The sequence below is a fragment of the Miscanthus floridulus genome, chromosome 16 (genome assembly GCF_019320115.1).
Source record: "Miscanthus floridulus cultivar M001 chromosome 16, ASM1932011v1, whole genome shotgun sequence".
NCBI lineage: Eukaryota > Viridiplantae > Streptophyta > Magnoliopsida > Poales > Poaceae > Miscanthus > Miscanthus floridulus.
This window is the reverse complement of record NC_089595.1, coordinates 69221854-69247436: the sequence shown is the minus strand read 5'-3', so window position 1 is coordinate 69247436 and position 25583 is coordinate 69221854. Positions and strand designations below refer to the sequence as shown.

Genomic DNA, 25583 nt, shown 5'->3' with positions numbered 1-25583 from the left:
TTCTAATCTTGGACTAGTCGAAATTCGACATGATTCCATCTTACCGGAAGATGATGTCTATATTGTGGCCCAACAGGCCACACAAGTTTATTATCTCCCATATGCATGTCAAACCATAAGGCATCTTAAGGGTTGGGATATTGTGCATAGGGTATCGCCACACGGTAAAGTGCCTGTCCCAAACGATGAAGATTACAACTTAGACCCAAACACATATGACGGAGAGTTCTTTCAAGAAGAGGGACTAGAAGGGAGGTTTGAGATAGACTTAACCGAAATGATCGGAATGGAAGTAGACAATGAAATGGTTATTGAAGAGGACGCTGGAGATGAGGTGCAAAATGTGAAGGACTTACAAATGCTTGAGCGATTACATTTAGACAATGACAATGACAACATTGCTCATTCGGATAGTGTTGATTATTTCGACATGATTGATAGTGATGATGAGACTTATGATCCAGCTAATCCTAATCATGAAGATTATTTCTAATACATGTAATACTATGTTATTTTGTAATTATGTTTTGTTTATTTTGCATCTATTTCTAAGTACTTCTTGTTTATCTATGCTTATTGGTTTACTCTTTTTAATTGCAGGTGATTGAACAAAGATGGTGGGCGGTGGGATGAGGAAGCTAACGTCCTTGTACCGAAGGACAAGGACCGCTGCACCGGGGGAGAGTAGTAGGAGGAGCAGCCGCAGGAGGGAGTCGTCGCCTGCCGCCCCGTCGTGTGAGGAGGAGGAGGAGCAGGTGCCCTAGGAGGATGCCGAGGAGGCGCAGGAGGACGCACAAGAGGACGATGAGGATGAGGCGACAGCGGGGGGTTCCGCTTCCTCTAGTTCATTGAGCGTCTACTTGAGAGGTCCTGCGAGCCTCCCTCTGCGACCGATACCTCGTGAGAGACGCCCGTTGATTCGACCCGAGGGGAAAAAGTAAGTAACTTTAGATGTTATCACTACTTTATATGATATGTTGAAAATCAAAATAGAAATTAATAATTTTTCATAATCACTTGGGCAGGAACTAGATGATTGTGGTGAGTGGAGGTGGTCACACACGCCAAGTCAATGGCATCCTCGGTCTTCTATGCAAGGAGCAATTCCTTGGCCTGGTTGAGTACGTCGGAGTGATGGGGCCAGCCAACTCATTTGACCACTACGCCGCCACCCCCAATGCTTAGATCAGGCCCACAGGGTATTCAACAACAAGGCGGAGCGGGTGAAGCAAGAGCTGTGGGTAAGTCTTCCTTGCACTACATTGCTCAATACATTCTTGAAATAATGAATGGATACATCATGTTTGTATGTAGGATTTCTTTAGATGTCAGGACGGACATGAGGTCAGGGTGGATGCGGTGGCTACCAAATGCTGCAAAAAACTTATCGTGGACATGCATTACGAGGCGCGTATCTAGGCCGTTGTAACTTACCACGGGAGCATCCTTGGAATGAAGGTCACCAAAAGGGACACAAGATCCATGACGCTGACCCGAGACCAGTACCTACAGGTAAATACAAAACATTAATACTAATTCCTTTTCAGATTAAGTAGGCTTAATTTCATCTTCTGATATGTCATGTACTTGATGGCATGTAGATGATTCCTTATTGGTGCACCGCGCATCCCCAGTGCTGGGAACAGATGGTGGATAGGTGGTGGTCACGCGAGTGGGATGAGACAGACAACTTGTGCTGGGAGCGGCGTTTGATGATGCTAGGTGTAGCACACCATCAAGGCAGCCACAGCCTTAGCGGATACGCAGAAACATGGGTACGCAAATTCATTTATTTATTCTAACGCTCAATTCTGCATGATTTCTAATCATCTTGCATTTTTTTCTCACAGTCGGCGTCACATGGTGGCCAGCCTTGCTCCATCTTCAAGGCATTTGCTATGGCCCACAAGGGCAAGGCGACGTCCAACATCGACTACAACCCAGAGGACGGGCCCGAGGCATACAGCAATGCGACCGTCCACAACCGCCTCAGTGAGTACACATCGATGGCAAAGGAGGTCCATGGGTCAGAGTACAATCCGAGCACCGAGGACCTTGATGGAGAAGTCGTCATGAGGGTGGGAGGAGGCAAGAAGCATGGGCGGTACTGGATTGGCGACGACGCAATCGACTCGGCCGCTACTCCCAGTCTCTCCTAGATTCGAGCAAGCAGCACGAACAGGAGCCCGGACATACGACCTTGGCAGGACACTTCACACCACCGGGTGGAGGCACTCGAGGTTATTCCTGGTTTATTCGTCGTTCATTGGTTTTTTCATACATTTCCTTTGCATTGTTGTAACATTGGGGTAAATATATTGTAGGCCTAGCTGGAACAAGAGAGGAGGATACGGGAGCAGATGCAGGCGAAGATTGAGAGGGTGGAGGCCGAGCGGGAGGCCGAGCAGCAGAGGATGGCAGAGATTCTTCAGTGCATGCAAAGTCTTGGCGCCGCTACGGGTGTAGCTCCACCACCTTCGCTATTCGCTCGACCTCCACCTCCACCTCCTCGCTATTCTACTCCTGTGAGTATAAATGTTTTAGTTTGTATGTTCATGATTACGGTCAAACCTAGTGGAGTATGAAAGTTTTATTCATGTATGGTATATATTTATCTTGTCTCACACATGCAATCTCTTCTCCTTTGTGCAGAATCGATGGGCGGCATCGAACGATCCTCATGCTTCAGCGAATCCTTCACCAAATCAGTGACGATACTTGTGGTTGTTAATGATACTTCTATTTGCAATTGTGGTTGATGATGATGGAGCACTTGGATTGCTTGTGAACTTATTTATGATATATTGTGAGACATGTGACGTTTGTGATATATATGTGACGTTTGTGATATATATATGTGGTGTTGGTGATATATATGTAATGTTGATGATATATATGTGATGTTGGTGATGTTTGTTATATATATCTTCTGTTTGTTTGGATGGGATGTAAAAAACAAATAAAAAAGGCTATTTTCAGTCACTTTGCCGAGTGCAATGGCCATGACACTCGGCAAAGTGACCATCTGGGAACATGCTTTGCCGAGTGCAATGGCCATTGCACTCGGCAAACATCACAGATTTGTCGAGTGCCACGGTCCAGGCACTCGGCAAAGGTCGCCACTTTGCCGAGTGTCGTCGACAAGACACTCGGCAAAGTAGCCACCTTTGCCGAGTGTCTAAGTCAATGGCGCTCGGCAAATCGAGTACCTTTGCCGAGTGCTTGACCTTGACACTCGGCAAAGCCGCCGTCACGGTGGCGCTCGCCGTCACGGCCACTTTTTTTTGCCGAGTGTCGGATTGGCACTTGGCAAAGCCTTTGCCGAGTGCCTGATAAAGTGCACTCGGCAAAGAGGTCTTTGGCGATAAACTGTTTACCGAACGCCCTTTGCCGAGTGTATATCGGCCTTTGCCGAGTGTCTCAGGCACTCGGCAAAGAAGCCGCCTCCGGTAGTGTCTCCTGTGTTTTCGAAAAAAAATCAACTACCCTTGTACAAGGAAATTATTACGGACCCTTTGTTGTTGGTATAATAATATTATATTTGTTAATATCACATCTCCTCGCAAAAAAGGGTTATGGTCACTTTGTGCAGGATGCTCTCTACTCTCCCCGCTATGAGGGCTCCGTTATCTTGGTTAGCATTGAAGCTTGCTTCTTTTCTATATTTTTTTAATTGTCTGTACAACGACTTATTCTTAATAAAAACGATCTTATTTTCACTACATGTGATTTCGTGCTTCTGTCAGATCCTCTCTATCTCCTTATCGAACTTGTGTAGGTAGATACTGCCTAATATGGCTGATAGTATACTGTTTCGGATGGACTCAGGGTCCTTCTCACCTCCTAGGAACCGTTCGGTGGAAAACATTTTTTTAGTGGGGTAAAAGAACTTGGAATCATGCATCTCATGCAAATGAGTCATCATATTTCAGTAAAAAGTGTTTATTCGCAAAAAAAAGTGTTTATAATAAATCTCATAAAATTATACTATGATAAGAGTCTAGCTATATCGATCTACTGATAGAATTGATAGCTTTAAATGCTATGGAAGTAGTACTATATATTTTATAAAACTCTGATACTACAAGATATACGCACCATTTATTTGCATAATAAAAAAACTTCCTCCTCCTACCAATATAGTACTATTTATATCACTAATAATTAAATAGTAAATCATTTTTCTTCCCAAAGATTGTTGAAATTAATGTTGTACCTATGAAAGAGATGATAATAATAATAAACATGCAAAAATCAGAGTAGAGTATCTGGTGGGCAGAGTGCTTCCAAATTTATGGATTGTGGAGGACAAACTATGGAAAGCACGTATTGATTGTGATCCAAAACTTAGACTACAAGAGAAGATATAAGGAAATAAATGCAGGGATTCCATGCCTACTACACAGCATCCACGTCGCCCCCGTCCCTTTCCTCGCCTCGCCTATTTATTCGCTCGCCGCGGCCGCGCTTCCCCCGCTCCTTCCGATCGCAGTCTCAGTTCAGCCAGCCATATCGTAGAACACCTTCCGGCGCTAGCGCTAGCGCTCGAGCTCGCGGGTGGGGCGGACCGGGGTAAGAGGCGCCGCGCGCGATCGATCGGGTCAGGAGATAGGGATCGATGGGGAAGGCGCAGTGGTTGAGCGTGGCCTTGGGCTGCGTGGCGGCGGTGACGTGCGTGGTGGCGACGGCGCTGGTGACGAGGCGGGCGGTGGCGCGGTCTCGGTGGAGCAGAGCCGTGGCGGTGGTGCGCGGGTTCGAGGAGGATTGCGCCACGCCCACGGAGCGGCTGCAGCGGATCGTCAACTCCCTGTCCGTCGAGATGTTCGCGGGGCTCGCGTCCGAGGGCGCCAGCAAGGTCCGCATGCTGCTCACCTGCGTCGACGCGCTCCCCGACGGGTAAGTGGGTAACGGTCGTGCCCACGCCTGCGCTTCCCTTTGTTCGTTCTGTTTCTCCTCGGTCTGCTTCAGTGTTTTTGTGGTGTTCATGCATGGGAGGGTTCATGGCTTCATGCTAGGGTTCTAGCCAAATGAAATGAGTTTGCAATTGCTAATTTGCGAAGTTTCTTCGTGCGAGAATGCAATCTTAACCTGGTTCATTCTTTATTGGCACCAATTTATCCGCATTTCTTATTCTTTTCTCTGTATCTTCAAAAAGTCACGTACGGCCACGAGCAAACATTTGGTGCTTATGATCCTCGAAAAAAAAATTGGTCCATATGATGCTCACGACAGACTAGAACTCCGTATATAACACAGCAAACTTTCGAGTCGGTTGTCATCTTGCATGTTGGTTCATCTTGCAGTATGACACAATTGTTGTGGGACTAATTTTCACTGAAACTTTCTATAAAATTGGTCGAAATCTTTTTCTGAAGGCAGTGTCTGAGTCGACACTATATAGTGACGATGTTTTGCCTCTTAAAACATTTCAGGCAATTTGATGCAGCAGGATATTGCATTATATTAGCTGCATAGAATTTCTATGTTAATGCCTTCTTTTCTTTGAATTGAGATGTCCAATTGGCAACTTAATCGAGTCTTATATGACATGATTTTTAGCATATGGATCTTTGATCAGATACTTATTCATATATACATGTGATGGGCAGGAATGAGGAAGGCATCTATTACTCTGTTGATCTTGGGGGGACAAGCTTTAGAGTCATGAGACTAGAGCTTGGTTCAGGATCTATGGTTATCAATAAAAAAGTTGAGCATCGACCTATTCCAGAAGACTTGACCAAGGGTACAAGCGAGGTAACTATCATCATTTTATTTCAGTTCCTTTGCAAGATCTATATTGTTCCTAATACTAATGTAACTCTTTGTTTAGGATTTATTCAATCTAATTGCCTTGGCATTAAAGAACTTTATTGAAAGAGAGGGTGGGGACGATGAGGGAAGGGCACTTGGTTTTACATTTTCCTTCCCTGTCCGACAAGTTTCCATATCCTCAGGGTCATTAATTAGGTGGACTAAGGAATTTTCAATTGAAGAGGCTGTAAGTTACAAAGTTGTTCCTTCAATTATTCTTCTTTTTGTTATGGGTTGAAGTGAAGTTTCCATTCAAATAGCTGAATCTTTCTTTTATAAGAGATGATGTTTCAAATTTAGACATGATATCATGCTACTAATATCTTGTTGGTATATATACATTATATGCTGATAGTATCTTGTTGCATGCTGATAATAACTTGATATGCAATCCTTAGACTACCTTATTAGTAGCCTTATACATTTAAATTCTATCTTTCTTTCTCGATAGATGAAGCACATAGAAAAGAAGTATTGCTCGGTTGCCTTTGTGATTACAGCTGAGATTATAATTTTCTTTTTCTCACTAGCTTGTTTGAACTTTTTTGCAATACTAGGTTGGAAAAGATGTTGCTCAATGCTTGAATGAAGCCCTTGTTAGGAATGGACTAAATTTGCAGGTCACTGCATTGGTATGCTCCTAACTACTTCTGCTGTGTAACTAGGTTTTCAATATAGTGGTTTGAGGCAGGATGCTTCATGTATAATTTTTAATGGCAATCGCCCGCTATAGTCTCATTTAGCTTTGCTATTAATTAGTCTGATTTTTTACCGCCTTAGATAAGTTTTCTGTGCTAGTGAGGGGCCCTCAGCTAAATGACATATGGATATTTAAAACATTGCTGCTACATGAGCTAGTTTGCATTTAGATTCAGAAAATTAATTCCATTTATAAAAAAAATCCTACTTGATTGGTTCCATCGTTTATTGTATGCATGTGCGTCTTAGTTAGCCTTCTTATCTCTTGGAACATATTGAAATATTATCTGTTCTATCTAAAAATCCTATCAGATAATCTTTCATGTATAAGAATTGTCTGTGATGTAAATATTTTGATAACAGCTGCTTAAACACATATGTACTACTGTTTTCTAGTGTGTGCAACAGACGAAAATGATATGAGATTATTGTTTTTTATTGTTGTCTCCATACATGATTGTGGCTTGCTTTTAAATAGTAAAGATATATATTACAACCAATTCTTATATGTATCTATGCTCAAATAAATACCAGTGTTGGAGTGTTGGATCTAGATCTTTGCATGTTGTATGATACTAAAAAAATGGACATGTAGTTCCTGATTTTGTGAACTGCAGACATAATCTTATAATAATTTCTATATCTTGTAATTAATGAATAAATATGTGCTTCTTGATTGAGTGTAGCAAATTTGCTTTTCAAGTCTGTCGCCTGCAATTTATTATTCACTAAAGTATATAATAATATACTCATCATATCTTTCTTTAATTTCATCTGTTACTACAAAATAGGTGAACAATGCTGTGGGTACATTGGCCATGGGGCACTATTATGATGAGGATACAGTTGCTGCAGTGATTATAGGAGCTGGTACCAATGCTTCCTATATTGAACGCAATGCTGCTATCGCAAAATGTCAGGGTCTTCTTACTGATTCCGACCAAACGGTAATATTGTTTTGTATTATCTTCTTTATTTGTATTCTTTAATTTGATTTGATAAATTTTCAATGTGAAAATATTATTGTAGCTTATACTATTAATTTATATGCTCTATTCATTAGGTTGTCAATGTAGAATGGGGTAGTTTCCGGTCTCCGCAAGTACCATTAACTCCTTTTGACATATGTTCCAGTGAAGCAGAACGCAATCACTATGACCAAGTAAGAATTTATTAAAGCTTTTCCATTGTGGCATTGTTTGTGAAAATCAAGCTAAAGAGGCTTGTGTTAATGAATCTGAAACTGGCACCTTGGATGCATATATAGGCTTTTGAGAAAATGATCTCTGGTGTGTATCTTGGGGAAATTGCAAGATTGGTATTCCAAAGAATGGCTCAAGAATCAGATTTATTTGGTTCTTCTGTGAATTGCTTATCTACCCCTTTCATATTCAGGTACTTGTATTTTTCTAGTTCTATTGTGATCTTACAAAATTATATTTATTCCTATATGATTCTTCTTTGTTAATAGTTTCATACTGCTAGTTGCTACTGAAATATAAAATATATGCGGTATGCCTAATCTTTACACTAAATCTGATACATTGTTTTATAGATAAGCTTCCCCAATATGTTCCAGTATGCTCCATTGTTTTACTTTTGTTCTGATCCTTTTGTTGTGATATTGGCTTGACATATCTCTATTCTTGCCATCCAGTACACCTTCTCTAGCTGCTATTCGTGAGGATGATTCCCCAGATCTTAGAGTAGTTGGTAGGGTGCTCGAAGAACATCTGAAGGTTAGTTGTCACTACTACTTGGCTCATATGAAACAATGTTTATATGTTAATATGGTATATTTTAATCGGACAATCATCTCATCAACTACATCATTCTCCTTACAGATACAAGATGTTCCACTGAAGACTCGAAGACTTGTTGTTAGAATATGTGACATTGTCACCCGAAGAGCCGCCCGTCTAGCAGCTGCTGGGATTGTTGCAGTACTACAAAAAATTGGTCGTGATGGAACTCTTTGTGGCACCACCTTTGTTCGAAAGATAAGAGGTGAGCCAAAGAGATCGGTTGTCGCGATTGAAGGTGGTCTCTACCAAGGCTATTCTATCTTTAGGGAGTATCTGAACGAAGCAGTGGATGAGATCCTAGGGGATGAGATCGCCTCCACAGTTAGTCTTAGAGTTATGGAGGAGGGTTCAGGGATTGGGGCTGCGCTCCTTGCAGCATCATATTCGTCGACTAGACAAAATTCTGCTTAAGCTTGACATGAGTTAAATTATCTCCTGCTAAGGTAAAATGTGCATCTGTCCATCCAAATGTTGTACCTAGTAGAAATCAGTTCTTGTACTGTTGTACATCGTCCCATTGTTTTGCTGAACATGTTCTCTTCTCATCAATGTACATGTACATGCAGTGGTGCAACTGATATCTAGTGTTTAACAGTGGATCATTAGAGGTAACTATCAGAGAATAATGTCCATGAACTAGGAGCCCAATGAGGTAGTGCAAATGTTGATTGAATGAATGTGGAACTGCAAATGTATTTGATCTTTGTGTGTTAATTAGTGCATATATGATGTGGATACATCCAGCTTGATCAACGGGCTATTGCATGCAAGGAGCCTCGAATATATGTACTACTTACTCATAGAAACATGGCAGTTTGTTCCAGTCCAGACATTAATTGCATCAGCCTCTTTGATGCTTTTTATTTTTTGAGAATGTGCACACGCTACTAGAAATATCAGTACTAGATCATTACATCAAAGGCTAATGACCCAACCAACCCAAGCTTCAACAAGTACAAAGAACACAAAGGCAAGAAGGAACACTAAATGAAATGAAAACATGCATGGAAAACTAAGAGTTGTTGTCCAGCTAGCTATTGTACGCCATTGGGCAAGGCTGCCACCATCACCTGCCCTGTGCCAATGCATGATTGCTTTCTGTCATGATTCTTTGCCGCCAGCACCTATAGGTTTGCATAGCCTGACCTCTGAAAATCAGAGCATTATTGCATTCCACAAACTCCAATTGATTATGGAAAAACTACCGAGTCAAATGTCTTTCTATCTCCTTATGTTGGATTTGTCTAGCTATGCAAAGTTAGCCACCATGCGGTGCGACTAAATAGTCTTGGGTGGAAGGTGTTTTAGCCGCCACAATAACTGAACCTCCAGAGGACTTTGAACCATGTTTTCTAGGTGAACACAAGTAATCAACATGTGGTCGATCAGTTCCGGTAGCTGCAAACAAAACGCACACATCGCATAGTTTGAAAGGCCACACCTCTACAACCTTTCTGAAGTTTAGACCCGGTTGTGAAGCACCACCAAATGAACAAGCCACATTTGTTGGGCCCCCTTTCCAGCATTCCTTCTACAGAATAGGTTAATAACAAAACCATGGAGGAGAGAGTAGGCGGAATAGTTTGCATCACTAGATCATTTCCACCAGAACGGTAGAACCTATTATGTTCCCCACTCCTCAGTGAGGGAAAATCCCTGACCAACTCCTAGATGTGTAAGTATTCTAGGATCCCTTGTACACTTAAGGTGTTGTTTGGTTTGGATCTTTTGGACCATAACCACATTGGCTGGCATTTGGTTTGACACAGCCTCAATCGATCACACCATGAACTGATACGGGCCATGCAACTTTGTTACCCCTCCCCACTAGGTAGTATCTAATGCTGCCACTCCGTCTGCATAGATCGTGTGTCCCTCTCCCTAGTGAGCATGCTCTCCACATGCAATAAATAGCCAGCCAAACAAATCTCACTTTCTGTTGCATGGTAACAGATCTCACCGTTTACTCATTGCATTACCATTATCGTTCCCACAGCCGAAACAAATAGCACCTCAGTCGTTATTTGACCCAAGCTCTATTGGCGAGACCATTATGCATTATTCTAGTGTTTCTTATCTTGGTTGGAATCGCTGCAGACAGATTTGCGACTAACCTTTACAGGTTGTTTGGGTCACCAAAGTTAAAGCTAGTGTTAAAGTAAAACTAGTTTTTACAGGGGGGTTAGGAAAACTAGTTTTTAGGTGATTAGTATAACAAGTTGCATTAGATAAAACTTTGTTTGGATACTGGAAACTAGCAAAAGTTTCGCCTTAGTTTTCCTCTCACATTGGTCTTTCCTTCCTCATGCTTCAACTTCTAGTGCCAGCAGATGGCAGTATCCATTGCAATGGACATGAAATTCAGGGGCTGCCATAGAGGGGGAAAAGTTTAAATAGTCAAGGTCTCTTCAAGTAATTGACTCTTTACTTTCCAATATCCGTGCATTAGAATATGTTATTATCTTAGTTCACAAGCAAAACCTTGTTTGTAATCCCTTGGCTCCAGCTTTCCCGCCGCCACCTGACGTCATTCAATCTTAAGCCCTTGCGACCACCCCTTTCACATGTGCAATCTTCAACCTACCAACAACAAACAACAATCTCGAGCTTCAATAAATAGAGGGTGTTGTTTATGTTTAGCTACACTTAACCTTCTCTTTTATTCCCTATGATCGATATAAACCTTGGAATACTACTTCAGATAAAGTATAGCATCACTATGCACATGAAGTATAAGTAGGTTCACATAGCTAATGCCAATAAAAGCCCAAAGGCCGAAGCAGGCAAACGATCTACCACCATGTCCATGAGATGTTTGCTACTCCACAATGGACAATTTGAGGAAGGAGAGAGGGATACCCAAGCACTTTGTTGGGAAACTAGCCAATAAACGTGAGGAAATGTGCAATGCAACACTCACATGATCGTAAGAGTGCATCTGATGGGAGTGAAGGATCATTTGCTGACATTGGTGGCAAGGGCTGATGCACCCTCAAAGAACTATAGGATAGGATCAATCTGGTCAATAGAAGGTCTTATCATAAGTTTTTGTGATATTGCAAACCATGGCTATAACCATGTTGAAGGAAGTTGTGCTTGGATGCACCTAGATATACGTTTTTGAGATAGATAAAGTTAGCTCCATCTAGGGATGAAAATGAATGGTGTTGATCTGGATAAACCCTCCCCGTTTTCACATTTACATTTTATTATGGAAACGAAATCGAAGTCGAGAAAGCCAAAAACGGGAACAAAAACAGGATTCACTGGAAATAAAAAACGGGTCAATTCGATCGGAAACGTGTCGACAACGATCGAGGTATGGAATGACAAATCAGGAATATCAACACATAGAACTAAGAAACCTAACTTCACATACTAACCTAAACAACTTGGCATGGCAACAACACATAAATAGTACTAATTCATATCGTAAGGTTCATAAGATATGACAAGACTATAAGAGTGCTATACTATGAGTCCATAACACAGCAAGCCAACCATCAGGCTACCATGGGGCTAAAATAGGATATCCTATGCGGATAAAAACGGGATAGCCTAATAAATATGGAAAAAAATGAAAACAGTAAAAAAAACGGCCATATAGTTTTCGCCATGTTTTCATATTTACCGAAAATAGCAAAATCGAAAACAATCGAAATCGTCAATACGAAATCGAGCGGGTTAAATGTAGAAATCTGTATGGGATGGACCAGGATTTATCCCGACCACTTTCACCCCTATCTCCAACCAAGTGCAACATAAGGTAACAAATCATTAGAACCCTAAGGTAGTTTAATTTGGCCAATATATTGACAAGCAAGCATAGAGAGACAAGATAGGCAACCATGTTTCACACAATTTTTCATGGTAATTAGAGTCATTCCTCTTAGATACATGTTCCAGACCCAGCCTTGCCCATGGAGTATCCCACATCATCAGTGCCATTAGCTCTTGGTCCTATGGTCTTGAGAAATTGATAGGGAAAACTTTGTGTTGTGGAAGGCTCCAATCCTCCCAGTAATTCTAGGTGCTCATTCAGTTCCAAAAAAAATTCTAGGTGCTCATCTCATGACTTTCATGAGTATACTTGATGGCTCAGCCAAGGTGCCTCTCAAGACCATCAAGGTCATGAAGAAGCAAGAACGATTTTTTTGTTGGTGTGTGTCTGGCTATTTGGTGTATGGGTTACAAACCTTTCTCTTCTTCTTAATATAATGATATGCAACTCTCCTGTGTGTTCGTGAAAAAAAGGAATTTATCACCAATTTTGTGTATAAGGCATGTATGGTTGGCAAAAGGACCATCAATTCTTGAGCTGCCTAGCACCTGCTCAACTCTATCACCAAAAAGGCATGCTGAAACAAGTCCCTACGTATGTTGCCATAATCAGTTGTAGTTCGGGCAGTGATGGAGACTATGTTCTAAGTTCACTCTTGTGCTAAAGTTATGAACCCGAGGATGAAACTCGACAGTCTCCAGAAAGGCAGCATGACAAATGTCTACTTTTCCAAGATGAAGACCATTAGAGATGAGATCGCCTCTGCTAGTAAGTTGATCGATGATGAGGACATTGCATCTTATATCCTAAATGGCTTGGACTTTTATTATGATCATGTGCTTGGCCAATTGACCTCATCTCGATCTCTGAGTGAGATGTATGCTCAATTGAAGGCTTATGTGTTTGGAGATATTTTAGGAGAACTACAGCGGACAGCAGTGGACAGTAATCCTTTGCTAATGCCGCTATGCGTGGTCATAGTTGGTGCTCATGGTCATGGTATTGTTATTGGAAATGGGTGTGGAGCACACGGCAGTGTGCCCAAGAAAGTTAATTGCCCTTTACTACTTGGCTAGTTCAGTATCCATTGGGTATATGAGGTGGACACAAATTGATACGCACATAATGGAGCCAACAACCTCAAGATCAGCAGTTTCTTCCTCCAACCCATGCTTGAATGATGGAGAGATTAGGGTTTATATTTATGAATTAAACAGTGTAGATGGATGGATGTATAAATGAACACTAAATACATGTATATTATTTTTTACTAAATTAGCAATGACAAGGATCTAGTATTTTCAGGATGGGCTTCAGACACTAAAGTGTCATGCGGTGGCAAGACGCGAGATCAGAGATACACTGGCTAAAGCAGGGCTCCCTTATGATGCTCCAAGAATATGCAAGCATATGACATTAATAGCATGTGTGCATGATGAGAAAAAGGGCCTCATACAAAGGTTGGCTATATTTTGTGTGCCACCTTGTACTAAAAGAACAAGGAGGGGCAATAAAAAAAAGAGTTGTCATTTTTTAGATATCCAACTCAATTGGTGAGGTTGCCATTCATCAGTTGAAACAAGAACAAAAGAAAAACTAAGAATAGTGCTTGAATCTAAGCCCTTGTTTAGTTGGGTGAATTTGGATTTTGGGGCTACTGTAGCACGTTCGTTTTTATTTGGCAAATAGTGTTCAAACATGGACTAATTAGGCTCAAAACGTTCGTCTCGCAATTTCCCACCAAACTGTGCAATTAGTTTTTATTTTCGTCTACATTTAATGCTCCATGCATGGGCCGCAAACATTCGATGTGACAGGTACTGTAGCAACTTTTTGGACTTTGGGGTCCAACTAAACAAGGCGTAACATAAACAAGAAGGGGAATAGTATAATACCTCATGAATTACTTCCAGATCGGGATATATGCCATCCCACAAGCGAGTCAAATCTATGGTAGAATCAATCGATCCATGTTCAATGAAATATCATCTCCATTTAATTTTCAGGCAGCTGCGCAACTTATTAATTAGAAAAGAAAATTTTTTGACCAACCTAAGATCAGAACGAGGTGATTTTTCATTAAGAAGAAAATAGACACCCAAATTTGAGTTGAATTATTAATCAGAAAAAATATAACCAACCAGGGAGGATAGGCTATTTTTCACTAAGAAGAAATTAAACTATAGACACCCAAATTCAAGTTGAACATGACTCGAGAACCTAGGTATGGATCCAGACCAAATTTCCCAGTTTCCATATTCTAAACTCACATCCTGCAACTTATTATTCAGAGATGTATCTTATACAGTATAGGAACTAAGGCCGTATATATACAGACTAGCGCAATATATATACATGAAGTTCCTTGGATCACACAGGCATTGGATCGACAACCCATCCGCCAAATAAATCAAGAACTGATGAGAGCGAGTATACATACAGGAGCCCGTTTGATTCTTGAACAACCCTAGCTACAGTAGCTACCGACAGAGCTAGCTAGTCACAGGGCTCACAGCGTAGTCGATCCGTAACTCCGTATGCAGGAGAGGTATGCATGCATGAACCATCGTTCATGCGTCCTCCACCTCCAGGCAGCCATCTCTTGCGACTTGCACCAATGCAAGTACGTAGTACATCACACGTCCCAGCCCGTGGGCACCGGCACGAAGTCGTCCCTAGCTTGGCGGCGTGCAGCCGGGCGCTCTCTCTCGCGCGCGCTCCATGTCTCGCACAGCCGCTTCGTACTCCGCCTCCACCTCAGGTCGCGCTACTCCGTCATCATCATGCTCGACGATCACGTCGATGTACATGTCAGGGTTCGGCAGCGGCGGGACGGCGGTGCCGCGCGCGACTTTCAGCCCGCCGTTGATCCCCGCCCAGTAGCGCTTCCTGGATGCCAGCAGCGCCTTGACGGCGCCCGAGTCGTCCCAGCGCGCGACGCGGCCGTCCGGGCCCTCGGCGTTGAGCCCGGCCCACCAGTCCGTCACCTTCCGCCACGGCACCCCGCAGGATTCGCGCCACCGACCGCCGGACAGGAGGCGGGCCCGGCGGGCGCCGGCGGCAGCACCACGGGGGCGCCACCTGCACGTCGTGGGCGCCGGCCTTGCTGCTACCGTTTTCAGCCCAGCAGAGCGCTGCCATCGAGATCTAGGTCGATTGGTCGATCGACCGACGAGGCGACGACGATGAGCCGCAAGCTCCGATCGAACTCTGCCCGCGTGTGCGAGACTGCGAGGCTGACCGCCGCAGGAAGCCGTGAGAGAAGACTTTAGGCCGTAGTCGCATGTCGAGCGCTTTGCTCTGCTGCTGCGTATATATTTATAAGGATATGGACGGCCGGCAGAGGGAGGGCGGCCGGGGTGCATGGCGGCTGGCATGGAGTCCGATGCGTTGTTGGATATGGATCACGCGGCTTCCCAATCCGATACAGGGTCGGACAACATTCCGATTCATGCTGGGATCGTCATCGGAGAGGCTCAAGAATCTGGTCGTTCTAGTTCTAACTCATACGTTAGCCTTGTGGGCCAAGCACAAAAACATGCATGTGTTAATGTTCCGTAATGCATGGTTTAGAGCGTCCGTCCGGACGGACCCGATCCACCCGCACTGCCCGCGAATCGCAATCCGCCGTCGCAGCCTGACACCAGACGTTGTCTCCCGACGTCAAGCGGCTCGAGCCGCCCCTCCTAGTGTGTTCTCCTTCCCCGTCCATTCTCATATCCCAGACCTAGTTAGAGGGTAGTGCTTGGACCGGTGTACCCTGGGAGCCGAGTGCCAAGTGCGTGTTAGCAGCAGAGGATTGGGGAATAGAGGAATCGGAGCTAGGCAAGATAACCAAGCAGTAGGCAGACGAAGGACGAGTTCTTAGCAAGGGAATAAGTTTGTTACAAGATTCTTCATAGCCCCTTCAGCAAGAAGCTGGGCGATACATATAGGACTCACGCACACAGCTACGCTATCGTCAACTTCACTTGCTCTGCCACGCCAGGCCGTAGTAGCGTGGGTTCTGCTTCTTGGGCCTTGTGGGTCGCGAGTTCTCCTGTAGCCCATCCGACAAGAGCCCTGTGACCGGCTCAGCATCAGACCGAGCAGCAGTGGAGTCTGATGCTTCTTCTTCTTCATCGTCAGTAGCAGAGGCGCTGACATTCCCCCTCCCTTGCGCGCCCGGTTGTTCCCAGATACCGGCACGAGGAAATTGCTGCCGCAAGAATTCCAGATCTTCCCAAGTGGCTAAAGAAGCAGGTAGATTAGACCAATGAATAAGACCTTGCTGAACAAAGCGCTTACCCTTGCTGACTTGACTCCGCTGCAAAATTCGATCAGGCACACTCCAGAACACTGAAGATGGAGGTAGAGTAGGAGTGACCGTGTGGCGAGCACCCACCGCCTTCTTGAGCTGCGATACGTGGTGGAACACGAGATGAACTAAAGATGAAGGCGGGAGCTTAAGCCTGTAAGCAACCGAGCCAACACGGGCGAGGATTCTGTAAGGACCGAAGAATTTGAAGGCAAGCTTTTGGCTAATGCGGTCCGCAAGTGAGGACTGAATATATGGTTGGAGCTTGAGAAACACCCAGTCATCAACCTTGAACTGTCTCTCAGAGCGTTTGCCATCAGCATACTTCTTCATGCGTTGTTTGGCTCGCAGCAGATGCTGATGAATGACAGACGACATCAATTCCCTATGATTGAGCTAACTGGCGATGTCGGTGACTGGTTTGTCTTCAGAAGCTTGCAGACCAAACTGAGTAGGTGAGTACCCATACAGAACCTCGAACGGAGACCTGCCCAAGGCTGAATGAAAGCTAGTGTTATACCAAAATTCGGCGAGGTCGAGCCACTGGTGCCACTGACGCGGGCAGGCGTGAACGAAGCAGCACAAGAATGTTTCCAAGCACTGATTAACTCACTCAGTTTGTCCATCCGACTGCGGATGATATGCGGTACTGATCTTCAATTCCACTTTGGCAAGTTTAAATAATTCCCTCCACAGTGTGCTAGTGAAAATTTTGTCACGATCTAACACCAGAGTAGATGGCATACCATGGAGCTTGTAAACTGTTTGAAGGAATACCTGGGCAATACCAGCAGCAGTAAATGGGTGAAGAAGGCCGACAAAATGAGCATACCTCGAAAACAAGTCCACCACCACCAGTATGCAATTGAATCCTTCAGACAACGGCAAGCCTTCGATGAAGTCCAGAGAAACAATCTTCCAGGCACGGTCAGGGACTGGTAAAGTTTGTAGCAGCCCCGGCAACTTGGAACGATCAGGCTCAGCCTGCTGGTAAATTTGACAAGCAGTGACAAAATCATGAACATCGGCTTTCATACCCGTCCAGGCGAAGTGCTGCTTCATCTGGCGATAGGTGACTGGGACACCTGAATGACCACCGACGTCCCCACTGTGCATAGCTGCAATCAATTTAGAGCGTAGAGCGTGATGCCCCAATCCAGACTCGACCCTCATATCGAATAAGCCCGTTGTCGGTGTTTCGAATCACCGGCTAGTAAATTTCTAGTTTGCACGTCTGACCCGGACGACTGTGCTCGGAGGACACAAGGATTTATACTGGTTCAGGCAGAACGTCCCTATATCCAGTCTGCTGTTGCTCGTGTTATCGGCACTTGGTTTGTAGTAGGGGTTACAAACAGGCGAGAGAGAGAGAAGGTCCCAAGTCTCTAGTGAAAAGAGTGAGTCTGGTTGAGCTCTCTGTCTACTATCGAGCGCCTAAACCTTCAGCCGCTCAGACGTGTTAGATGTGTTGGAATGCCCTCCCTCTCCGTGGGACGCTCTGCTTCCCCTTTTATAGATGAAGGAAAAAATGTAGGTTACATGAGAGAGAGAGAGAGAGAGACGAGGAGAGGAAGGCTTTCGGGCTTGCGACATCTTTCATCTCCTTTACGCGGGTCCCTCGCCCTCGGGGTCGAGCGAGGCGAAGCCCATGCCATCGGGGTCGGGCAAGGCGGAGCTCTCGCCCGAGGGGTCGGGCGAGACGGACCCCGCGCCCTTGCGGTCGGATGACCCGGATCCCATGTCCTTGAGGTCGGGTGAGACAGAGCCCATGCCCTCAGGGCCGGGCAAGACCAAGATACGCTCTTGACCACCTGAGGGAGTTAGCGTTTGCGGCCATTAGCTTCCTTCTTCCAGGTACCCCTGATACTGATACCCGACAGTCGCCCCCGAGCATGCGGAGGAGTAGGATACTCCTTCGAAGGCTTTTTTGGACGGAAGGATTCTGAGGATCTTGATCTCCCTTTACGATCCACGGGATATCTTGGTATGGTCGAGATTCCTTTTCGTCATTTTTGGACTCCTTAGGAGCATGTAGCTGCACGATTTGGGGGATCAGAAAAGATCTCTCTTGATTCTGATTCCTCCCTAGGATCCGACCGATTCGCCATTGTTATGAGACCGCATATTTGGTCTCCTTGCAAGTCCAACTCTCGAGCCCCCATGCGCAGCAAGGGTCCGGTCGAGGGGTTAGCTCATCTTAAGGTCGTCCTTCCTCAAGAGTTTTTTTTTTATAAAATGGAGGGGCTGAGCCGTGCCATGTTTTCCTCGATGGATGAATCATGGTGTCGGTGAGCTGTTAACCGGCTAGTTTGAGTGGGGCCCTGGCTTCCCATTTGCGGGGGTCCAGCATGGGTCAGCTAGTGACCGACTCTAGGTTCCTAACGGCCAGTCCATATAGTTTTTAGGTCCGTTTGACCGGTCTCGAGGGCTCGTTGCCTTTCTTCAAGGAAAAACCATAGACCATGCTCTGTCAAGACTCGAACGTGGACCAGGATGCCTACGGCGCTCGTGCGCCCTAGTACTAGCCCCTAGCGGGCCCATCCCTTTCCACCCCTCACTCTAAAGGTGCCCTGGAGCGGCTGTGAACCCATCAATGGGCCAGCCTTCGAACCCCTAGGCTTTAATGGGCCGTGGGAGTGTTTTTAGCTCTGTATCCCTTCTTACCTGTGGTGGTTCTCGGCCCATCGAATGGCGTGAACCGTCATGTGGCGCGTCCTTCGAGGGAGCAACCAAAGGTGGCGTGCGCACAATTTTTGGAGAGGCAAAGTGACGGGACATGGTGGACACATGGATCGAGGCGGATGGTTCGCCTCTCGCTCCACCTCCTCCTATAAATAGGGGCCTTTCCCTTTGTCCCTAATACGTCTGACCTTAACCTCACCATCTCCGCTCCTCCACCACTAGCCCCCGGATATCTTGCCCTCGCTCTGTCACCGCCAGCAAATCTCTCATTCCTCCGCCTTTGCTTCCCATGGAGTTGTGGTATTGCTCTGACGTCACCCATGTGCGCATGGATAGCCTCATCAAGCGTGGCCTCCTCCATGGGAGAACCGACGTGGCGGAGTGGCTCATGCCTGGTCATGAGGAGGTGCCGGCGTCGCCTGACGGCTACATCGTGTCTTTTGTGCCCTTCCACGAGCACGAATTCATGATCCCCCTCACCCATTCTTTCAGGGGCTGCTGCACCACTACCAAATCGAGCTGCAGCACCTAAACCCGAATGGGATCTAGCACATCGTGGCCTTCGTTGCACTGTGCGAGGGGTACTTGGGAATCGAGCCCCACTTCGAGTTGTGGAGATACTTCTTCTCCGTCTCCCTACAAAAGAACAAGAAGAGGGACGCGCCGGTGCCGATGGGATGCGCGAGCATCCACCTTCGGGGGCACCGATCAGTGGAGTACATGCCCTACCAACTCTCTAGATCCAACAAGGGGTGGCACACGTTGTGGTTCTACGCAAAGAATGATGTCGCCGCCCCTTTGCTGGAGTTCACTTGGTGCCCATCGGAGAGGTGCTACAGATGTGGTCGTGGGGGCCTCCAAGAAGAAGAAGAGAAGGCTATGTGACCTCCTTGATGCCATCGCGTTCCTCAAGGACCGCGGCCTTCGTAGGATCAGCGTCATCGGGGCATACCACGCGAGGAGGGTGGTGTCGCTGATGGTGCACGTCCTCCCACTATACTGGATGACGCCCGATGCGTGGCTCTATGATAGCGAGGTCGCATAATGCATCAAGGAGATGATGGATGAGTTCAATGCCATGTTCCTGATCCTAGGACATCCCGTGATGCAAACGAAGCTAGGCTTCATCGAGCTGTTGGTGGATTTGGGCTTTTGGGCCTTTGTCACACCGTTGCCAGAACATATGGCCATGGGGGCGATGAACCATGCTGCAGATGAGCGGAGGAAGAAGGAGAAGGATGATAAGGAGAAGAAACGGCGAGCGAAGGAGCAGGCGAAGCTACAGCGAGGGAAGCGGCGCCAAGGCTCATCGAAGGAGGAAGAAGAGGAAGAGGGGAGGGACGGCTCTAGGTCACCCATCCCGTGGGATGATCTGGCCAGCAGGGATGAGGACCTACCTTCGCATAGGTGGGGCCCTTCCCGTGGCATCTCCTAGAGCAAGAGGGGGAGGACTCACCCCCTGAGACGGTGGGAGCAAGTTACCCGGCTCCGCCTGGGCCTTCTATGGTGCCCCTAGAGCCGAGGGGAGTCGGCGACTCTGCCTCGTCCAAGCCTCCCGAGCAAAGGGACAACTCAAAACGATAGTGTGATGAGGAGTCATAGCCGTGGACGGGCAGGCCGGCCCCGAAACATCAGCACTCGACGGCAGCGTTGGGAGCGTGGGACCCTCCTAAAGCTGGCACCGAAGAAGACTCTCGCCCTTCGACGGGCACTCCAGGACCCATCGAGCGCCACACCGGAGGCTAGTGGGAGTGTGGCTAGGGCAACCATGGGGTCGACCAGGGAGTCATAGCCGTCGGCTATATCTACGAGAGGGCAGGTAGCGGAAGGCATGTCCGGGGCACCCATGGCAGGTGCAACATGGCCGAGCGTGGTCGAGACATCACAGGTAGAGATGGTGTAGCTGGAGCCATCGTTCGTGTTGGCAGGAGTGTCGGTGATGGGGCAGATAGGGGAAGCCATCTCCAAGGCATCCTCGGTGGGCACGGCATGGCCGGGTGCGGCCATGACATCGTCGGTGGAGACGGCGCAACCGGGCTATTGTCTAGGCAGACGGTAGCACCTATGGTGGGATAGACAGAGGAGGTCGCACCTGGTGCACCCTTGGTAGGCGTGATGGTGGGGCAGGCTTCCTTGTCTGCATCGCCCACCCCCTCTACTATTGGGAGGCCCACTCCAAAGGAGTTGTGGTTGCGAGAGGAGTTGGCGCTGCCTAGGGTCGACGTAGAGGCATCTTGGCCTATAGTTTGGGTTAGCGGTGACCCTCACACCTAGGGGGGATCCCAGATCAGGTGGGCCGACCGTCAGGACCTAGGGGCGATGCTCTTCACCCTTGATGATGCCATGGAGAAGAGGGAGTAGGGGAGCATCCACATGGAGGTGGGGACCATGGTCCACGCCCTAACTACCGCACTGAGTTCGCTGCAAGATGTTATCGCTCTAGTTGGCCAGGTATAGTGCATCAGCGTTTTCGACCTTTGTCTTCCCTTTTCTTGCCTTTTAACTTGTACCCTTTTCATAGGTTCTCATGGACCATAGCTAGGAGAAGTCTATGTTCCTTCGCTGTGGGAAAGGCATTTGGGATTGCCTCGCAGTGATGGAGCAGCTGCGAGCCATGAGGGAGCGGCTACGTGAGGAATTGGCTGCCCAGCTCGTTGCCACGTCAAGAGGTGGCCAAACTTGCCCCCTTTCGCTAAGAGTTGGCTGACCTCTAGATCAAGTATGTGGAGGCTCGTGATGATGCCTGTGAAGCTGGGGAGAAGCTCCTAGACCTGGTTGAGAGTACACGCAAGGACGCTACGGAGATCGAGTGGCTATGGAAGGAGTGCGGTGACTTGCTCCAAGCCATAGAGGGGTTGTGCACGGAGCGCGACCTAGCTCGTCAGGAGCGCACCAACGCCCAACAGCGGATTGACCTCCTGAAGGGCGAGCTCTGGGGGGAGAAGGATTTGAAGGCCATAGCTAAGGTGGTGACTGCCAGACTTGCCGCGAAGGTCAGCCAGTGCCAGGAGCAGACCCAAAACTTGGAGGTCGAGGTGACCTAGTGGCGTGACAAGGCGTGCAAGCTCTAGGCAGACGTGGACGGTAAGCCCATGGTCTTCCTTTGCTGTCCTTCTCCCTAGTATCCACAGCAGGCTTTTTGACATGGCTGGTGCATGTTTTGGGCAGGTCTTGATCATAGGCTCGGGGCAGAGGTGATGAAGAGCCGTAGCCTAGAGAAGGAGCTCAGTGAGGTGAAGGCCACCCTCCTAAAGGAGAGCAATGAGCACGATGCCCTGTGCGTCGCCATCTAGCTAGTCTACGATGACCTCAAGCTGGCCCTGGCACAGGAGACTAGCTCGCTTGCGGTTCGCGCTGTCTGGATCATGGATTGGGCACGTGAGATGGCGAGGGACGCACTCCGCTTTGGCGTTCATTAGTCGTTCGCGATCGCTCGTTCTCACTATGAGAACATCGATCTAGAGATGATGAGCTAGGGCTTCACGCTCGGTTACTCCGACACTGAGCTAGAGGACATCAAGAAGGAGGTGGCCCCTCTAGCGCAGGACTTATCTGTCAAGATAGAGGATGAGATCATCCCCCCAAAAAATTAGTTAGTTAGGCCAAATATTGACCTTGTAATAAATGGACATATTTAAATTTCTGCTATGGTTGAACAATCTTTTGGCTCCTCATCCTTTTTTATAAAAAGGTTAATGTGTTCCAATCCTTTCCATGGTTAAGGCTGTAAAGCTTGGGATAAGGGCAAAACAACTCTGATCACGCTGGTGAGCAAAACCGTCGTAACCGCTGGGGCGTATATTTCTTGTAGTTTTACCAGTTTTACTAAGGGTTTGTTTCCGTAGCCCTTACTTTGAGATCTTAATGTAAGGGAGGGTTGGGCGTAGAGAATGTCTCTAAGTAGATATACTCTTATCAGCCCTCAAGTGATGCCCAACCCCCTGCCATTGCCAGGGTTGGATGTCACTAAAGATAGAGGGAACGATAGCGAAACCGATAAGAGAAAACATTTTCGTATTTCGGAAATATCATTCTTAAGTATATGCATAGACTAGGGGTAGAAGTGACGTAGCTGCTCGATGTTCCATGCATTGATGAAGACCTTGCCATCAATGGTCTTGAGCTTGTAGGTGCCTACTCGGAGCACCTCCGTGATGCCGTACGGTCCCTCCCACGGTGGAGAGAGCTTGTGACAGTTTTTGTTGCTCTGGACGAGGCAGAGTACCATGTCCCCAACATTGAAGGGTGAACCCTGCACCCAACGGCTATGGTATCGACACAACGCCTACTGGTACTTGGCCGAGCAGAGGAGGGCAACGTCGCACGCCTCGTTGAGCTGATCTAGGGCATCCTCGAGGAATGCCGCGGCTCCCTGCTCGTTGTACGCCCTGACCCTCGGCGCCCCATAGTCGAGGTCGGTGTTGGTGCGGGACCCATAGGATACCCCGCAAGGAAGGGAGAAGACCTAGTCTAACTAGGATTCTTCCCCTGTAATATTAGTAGCAGTATTATTCTGTAATCCTACTAGGAACTCTCATTGTAAACCGACTAGGACTCTGGCCTCCTGACTATATAAAGGAGGGCAGGGCTCCTTGGATCGAGAGTTCAGAGAACACAACGCAACACAACACTTTACAATCAATCCAACGCAAAGGCTAACGCCGACTGGACGTAGGGCTATTACACGATCATGGTCGAGGGCCCGAACTAGGATAAATCGACTGTCTCTTGCGTTAACCGTCGAGTTCCGCATACGCTGAAGCCTGAACATACTGCCCTGGGGACCCCCGTGGCAGGCTATTGGTGGTCAAACATCGACAGCTGGCGCGCCAGGTAGGGGATTTCGGCGACTTTGCATCCGAGAGCTCGACGGACCTTGACAACATGATCTTCCCAAAGGGATCAACCTTCATCTTCGGTTCGTGGATCTGTGAGGCAGGTGACGATGGCAAGCTCCAAGGCCGTCTCCTCGAAGATTCAGATCATCATCAGGACTTTTTCATTTCGGCAACAATGAAAGATCAGCTTGCCAGAAGATTTGCGCAGCTCGTGATGTCCAATCCAACTCGGATTTCGTGACTTCACGCATCCAATTCAAACTCAGGTTCCGCTTCCGAGATAGAGTCTTATCCGATTTCTTTCAGAAAACCGAGTTCTTTTCCGACAAAGCTCTGGAACACGACGTCAACCTATCAAGAATACTACTCGGAGTACACTCAGAGTACTTCAAAGAAGTCGGGTCCTCTTCCATTCAGACTCCATGACATGGCAACATCTTATTAGACATGGCCCAGAGGATCCACCTATCCTGTGCTTAGAATGCCGCTAAAAGGCGCCCAGGAAGGTCTCGTCTTAACTATAACATCTCAAAACTGCATCGTCCACTGGCCAGGTTCCATTCCTAAGGATGACGGCACCCAACTAGTCGATGATACGACAACAGCAACTCTACCCTACCAAGAAGGAGACTTGATCTATGACCGTGAAACCTCTACTGAAGTCATCAACAGCTCTAGCAGTATGGAAATCAACGACGATGGCAGAACAACTCACGCTAGAGAAGTATTTATGATTCGCCATCCTCGATCACCATTGGTCACCCCAAAAGCACCCGACGTCAGGTAGAAAGAACAAATTGAAGCAAGGACATCAACGCCGTGCTAAACAACGAAAGGAAACTTAGATCAAATATGAGTCAGACCTAGCTGAGTACAATAGAAGAAGATCAGAGCGAGAGGTCAAAGAAGGACGAGCAGCGAACACACCCTACGATAAGATCCGAGAAGCACTAGAAGAACTCAGGCGCGACTTCATATCCCAATGAAAAACAAGAATAGCTCTGGGACTTCCTCCGATCAATAGTCCTTAGGACGCATGATGGAAGGGCAACATCTCATGAATATGAAGATCAAAATCAGAGGAAGTCCGCCTTCGAGAGACTTGGACCAAGTGGAAGTTACAACAGAGAAAGTAAAAGAAACCATAGTCAAAATGACCGGGTCGAACAACCAAGAAAGGCCAGAAGCAAAGCACCTACTCGGACAACCACACAAAACTACTCTCACCAAGACAACAGTTGGCAAGAAGGGGGTGCCGAATCAGAATACACAGAAGCCAGTACGCACGATAGATTCCCCTGTTTTGCAAACAGACTTGCTTCGATATGACTGCCTCACAAGTTCAAGCCATCCAACCATTCCAAGTATGACGGCAAGACCGAACCAAAGCAATGGCTCAGGATTTACTCACAATCGATTGAATTGGCCGGAGGAGACGATGACATCAAGACCTTGTTCTTTCCCATGGCCCTAGAAACCATGCCACTGCAATGGTTTGACAAATTGAATCTAGGATCGATTAGAAATTGGGAGGACTTGCAAAGAGCTTTCTGTGAAAATTTCATGGGTATCATTACACACCCAATCACCCACGTAGAGTTAAAAGGACTCAAGCAGAAAGGGGGTGAAAGTCTTAGAAATTACTATCGACGATTTGGTGAACTATG

The 25583-nt window shown here is 46.8% G+C and overlaps 1 protein-coding gene and 1 pseudogene across 2 annotated transcripts; both read left to right on the top strand.

The window, feature by feature from the left end:
- The first annotated feature begins 764 nt into the window (after window positions 1-764).
- LOC136510797 (uncharacterized) lies at window positions 765-2700 on the top strand (annotated as a pseudogene).
- A 1742-nt stretch (window positions 2701-4442) lies between these two features.
- Window positions 4443-8896, top strand: LOC136514069 (hexokinase-10-like). 2 transcript variants are annotated; one of them, XM_066508049.1, is made up of 9 exons: window positions 4443-4896; window positions 5610-5757; window positions 5834-6001; window positions 6372-6446; window positions 7305-7460; window positions 7577-7675; window positions 7781-7908; window positions 8171-8252; window positions 8358-8896. In XM_066508049.1, exons 1-9 carry the CDS (start codon window positions 4619-4621, stop codon window positions 8727-8729), a joined length of 1506 nt encoding a protein of 501 aa, XP_066364146.1. In that variant the 5' UTR covers window positions 4443-4618; the 3' UTR covers window positions 8730-8896. The 2 variants fall into 2 exon arrangements, with proteins under 2 accessions (XP_066364146.1, XP_066364147.1); XM_066508050.1 differs by lacking the exon at window positions 6372-6446.
- The last annotated feature ends 16687 nt before the right edge of the window (window positions 8897-25583 follow it).

Bases quoted from the DNA above. Each gene is read 5' to 3' on its own strand.
- LOC136514069 (XM_066508049.1), top strand. From the start codon at position 4,619: ATGGGGAAGGCGCAGTGGTTGAGCGTGGCCTTGGGCTGCGTGGCGGCG. The intron at 6,447-7,304 runs GTATGCTCCTAA...ACTACAAAATAG, and splicing joins ATTTGCAGGTCACTGCATTG to GTGAACAATGCTGTGGGTAC. The intron at 7,909-8,170 runs GTACTTGTATTT...CTTGCCATCCAG, and splicing joins TCTACCCCTTTCATATTCAG to TACACCTTCTCTAGCTGCTA.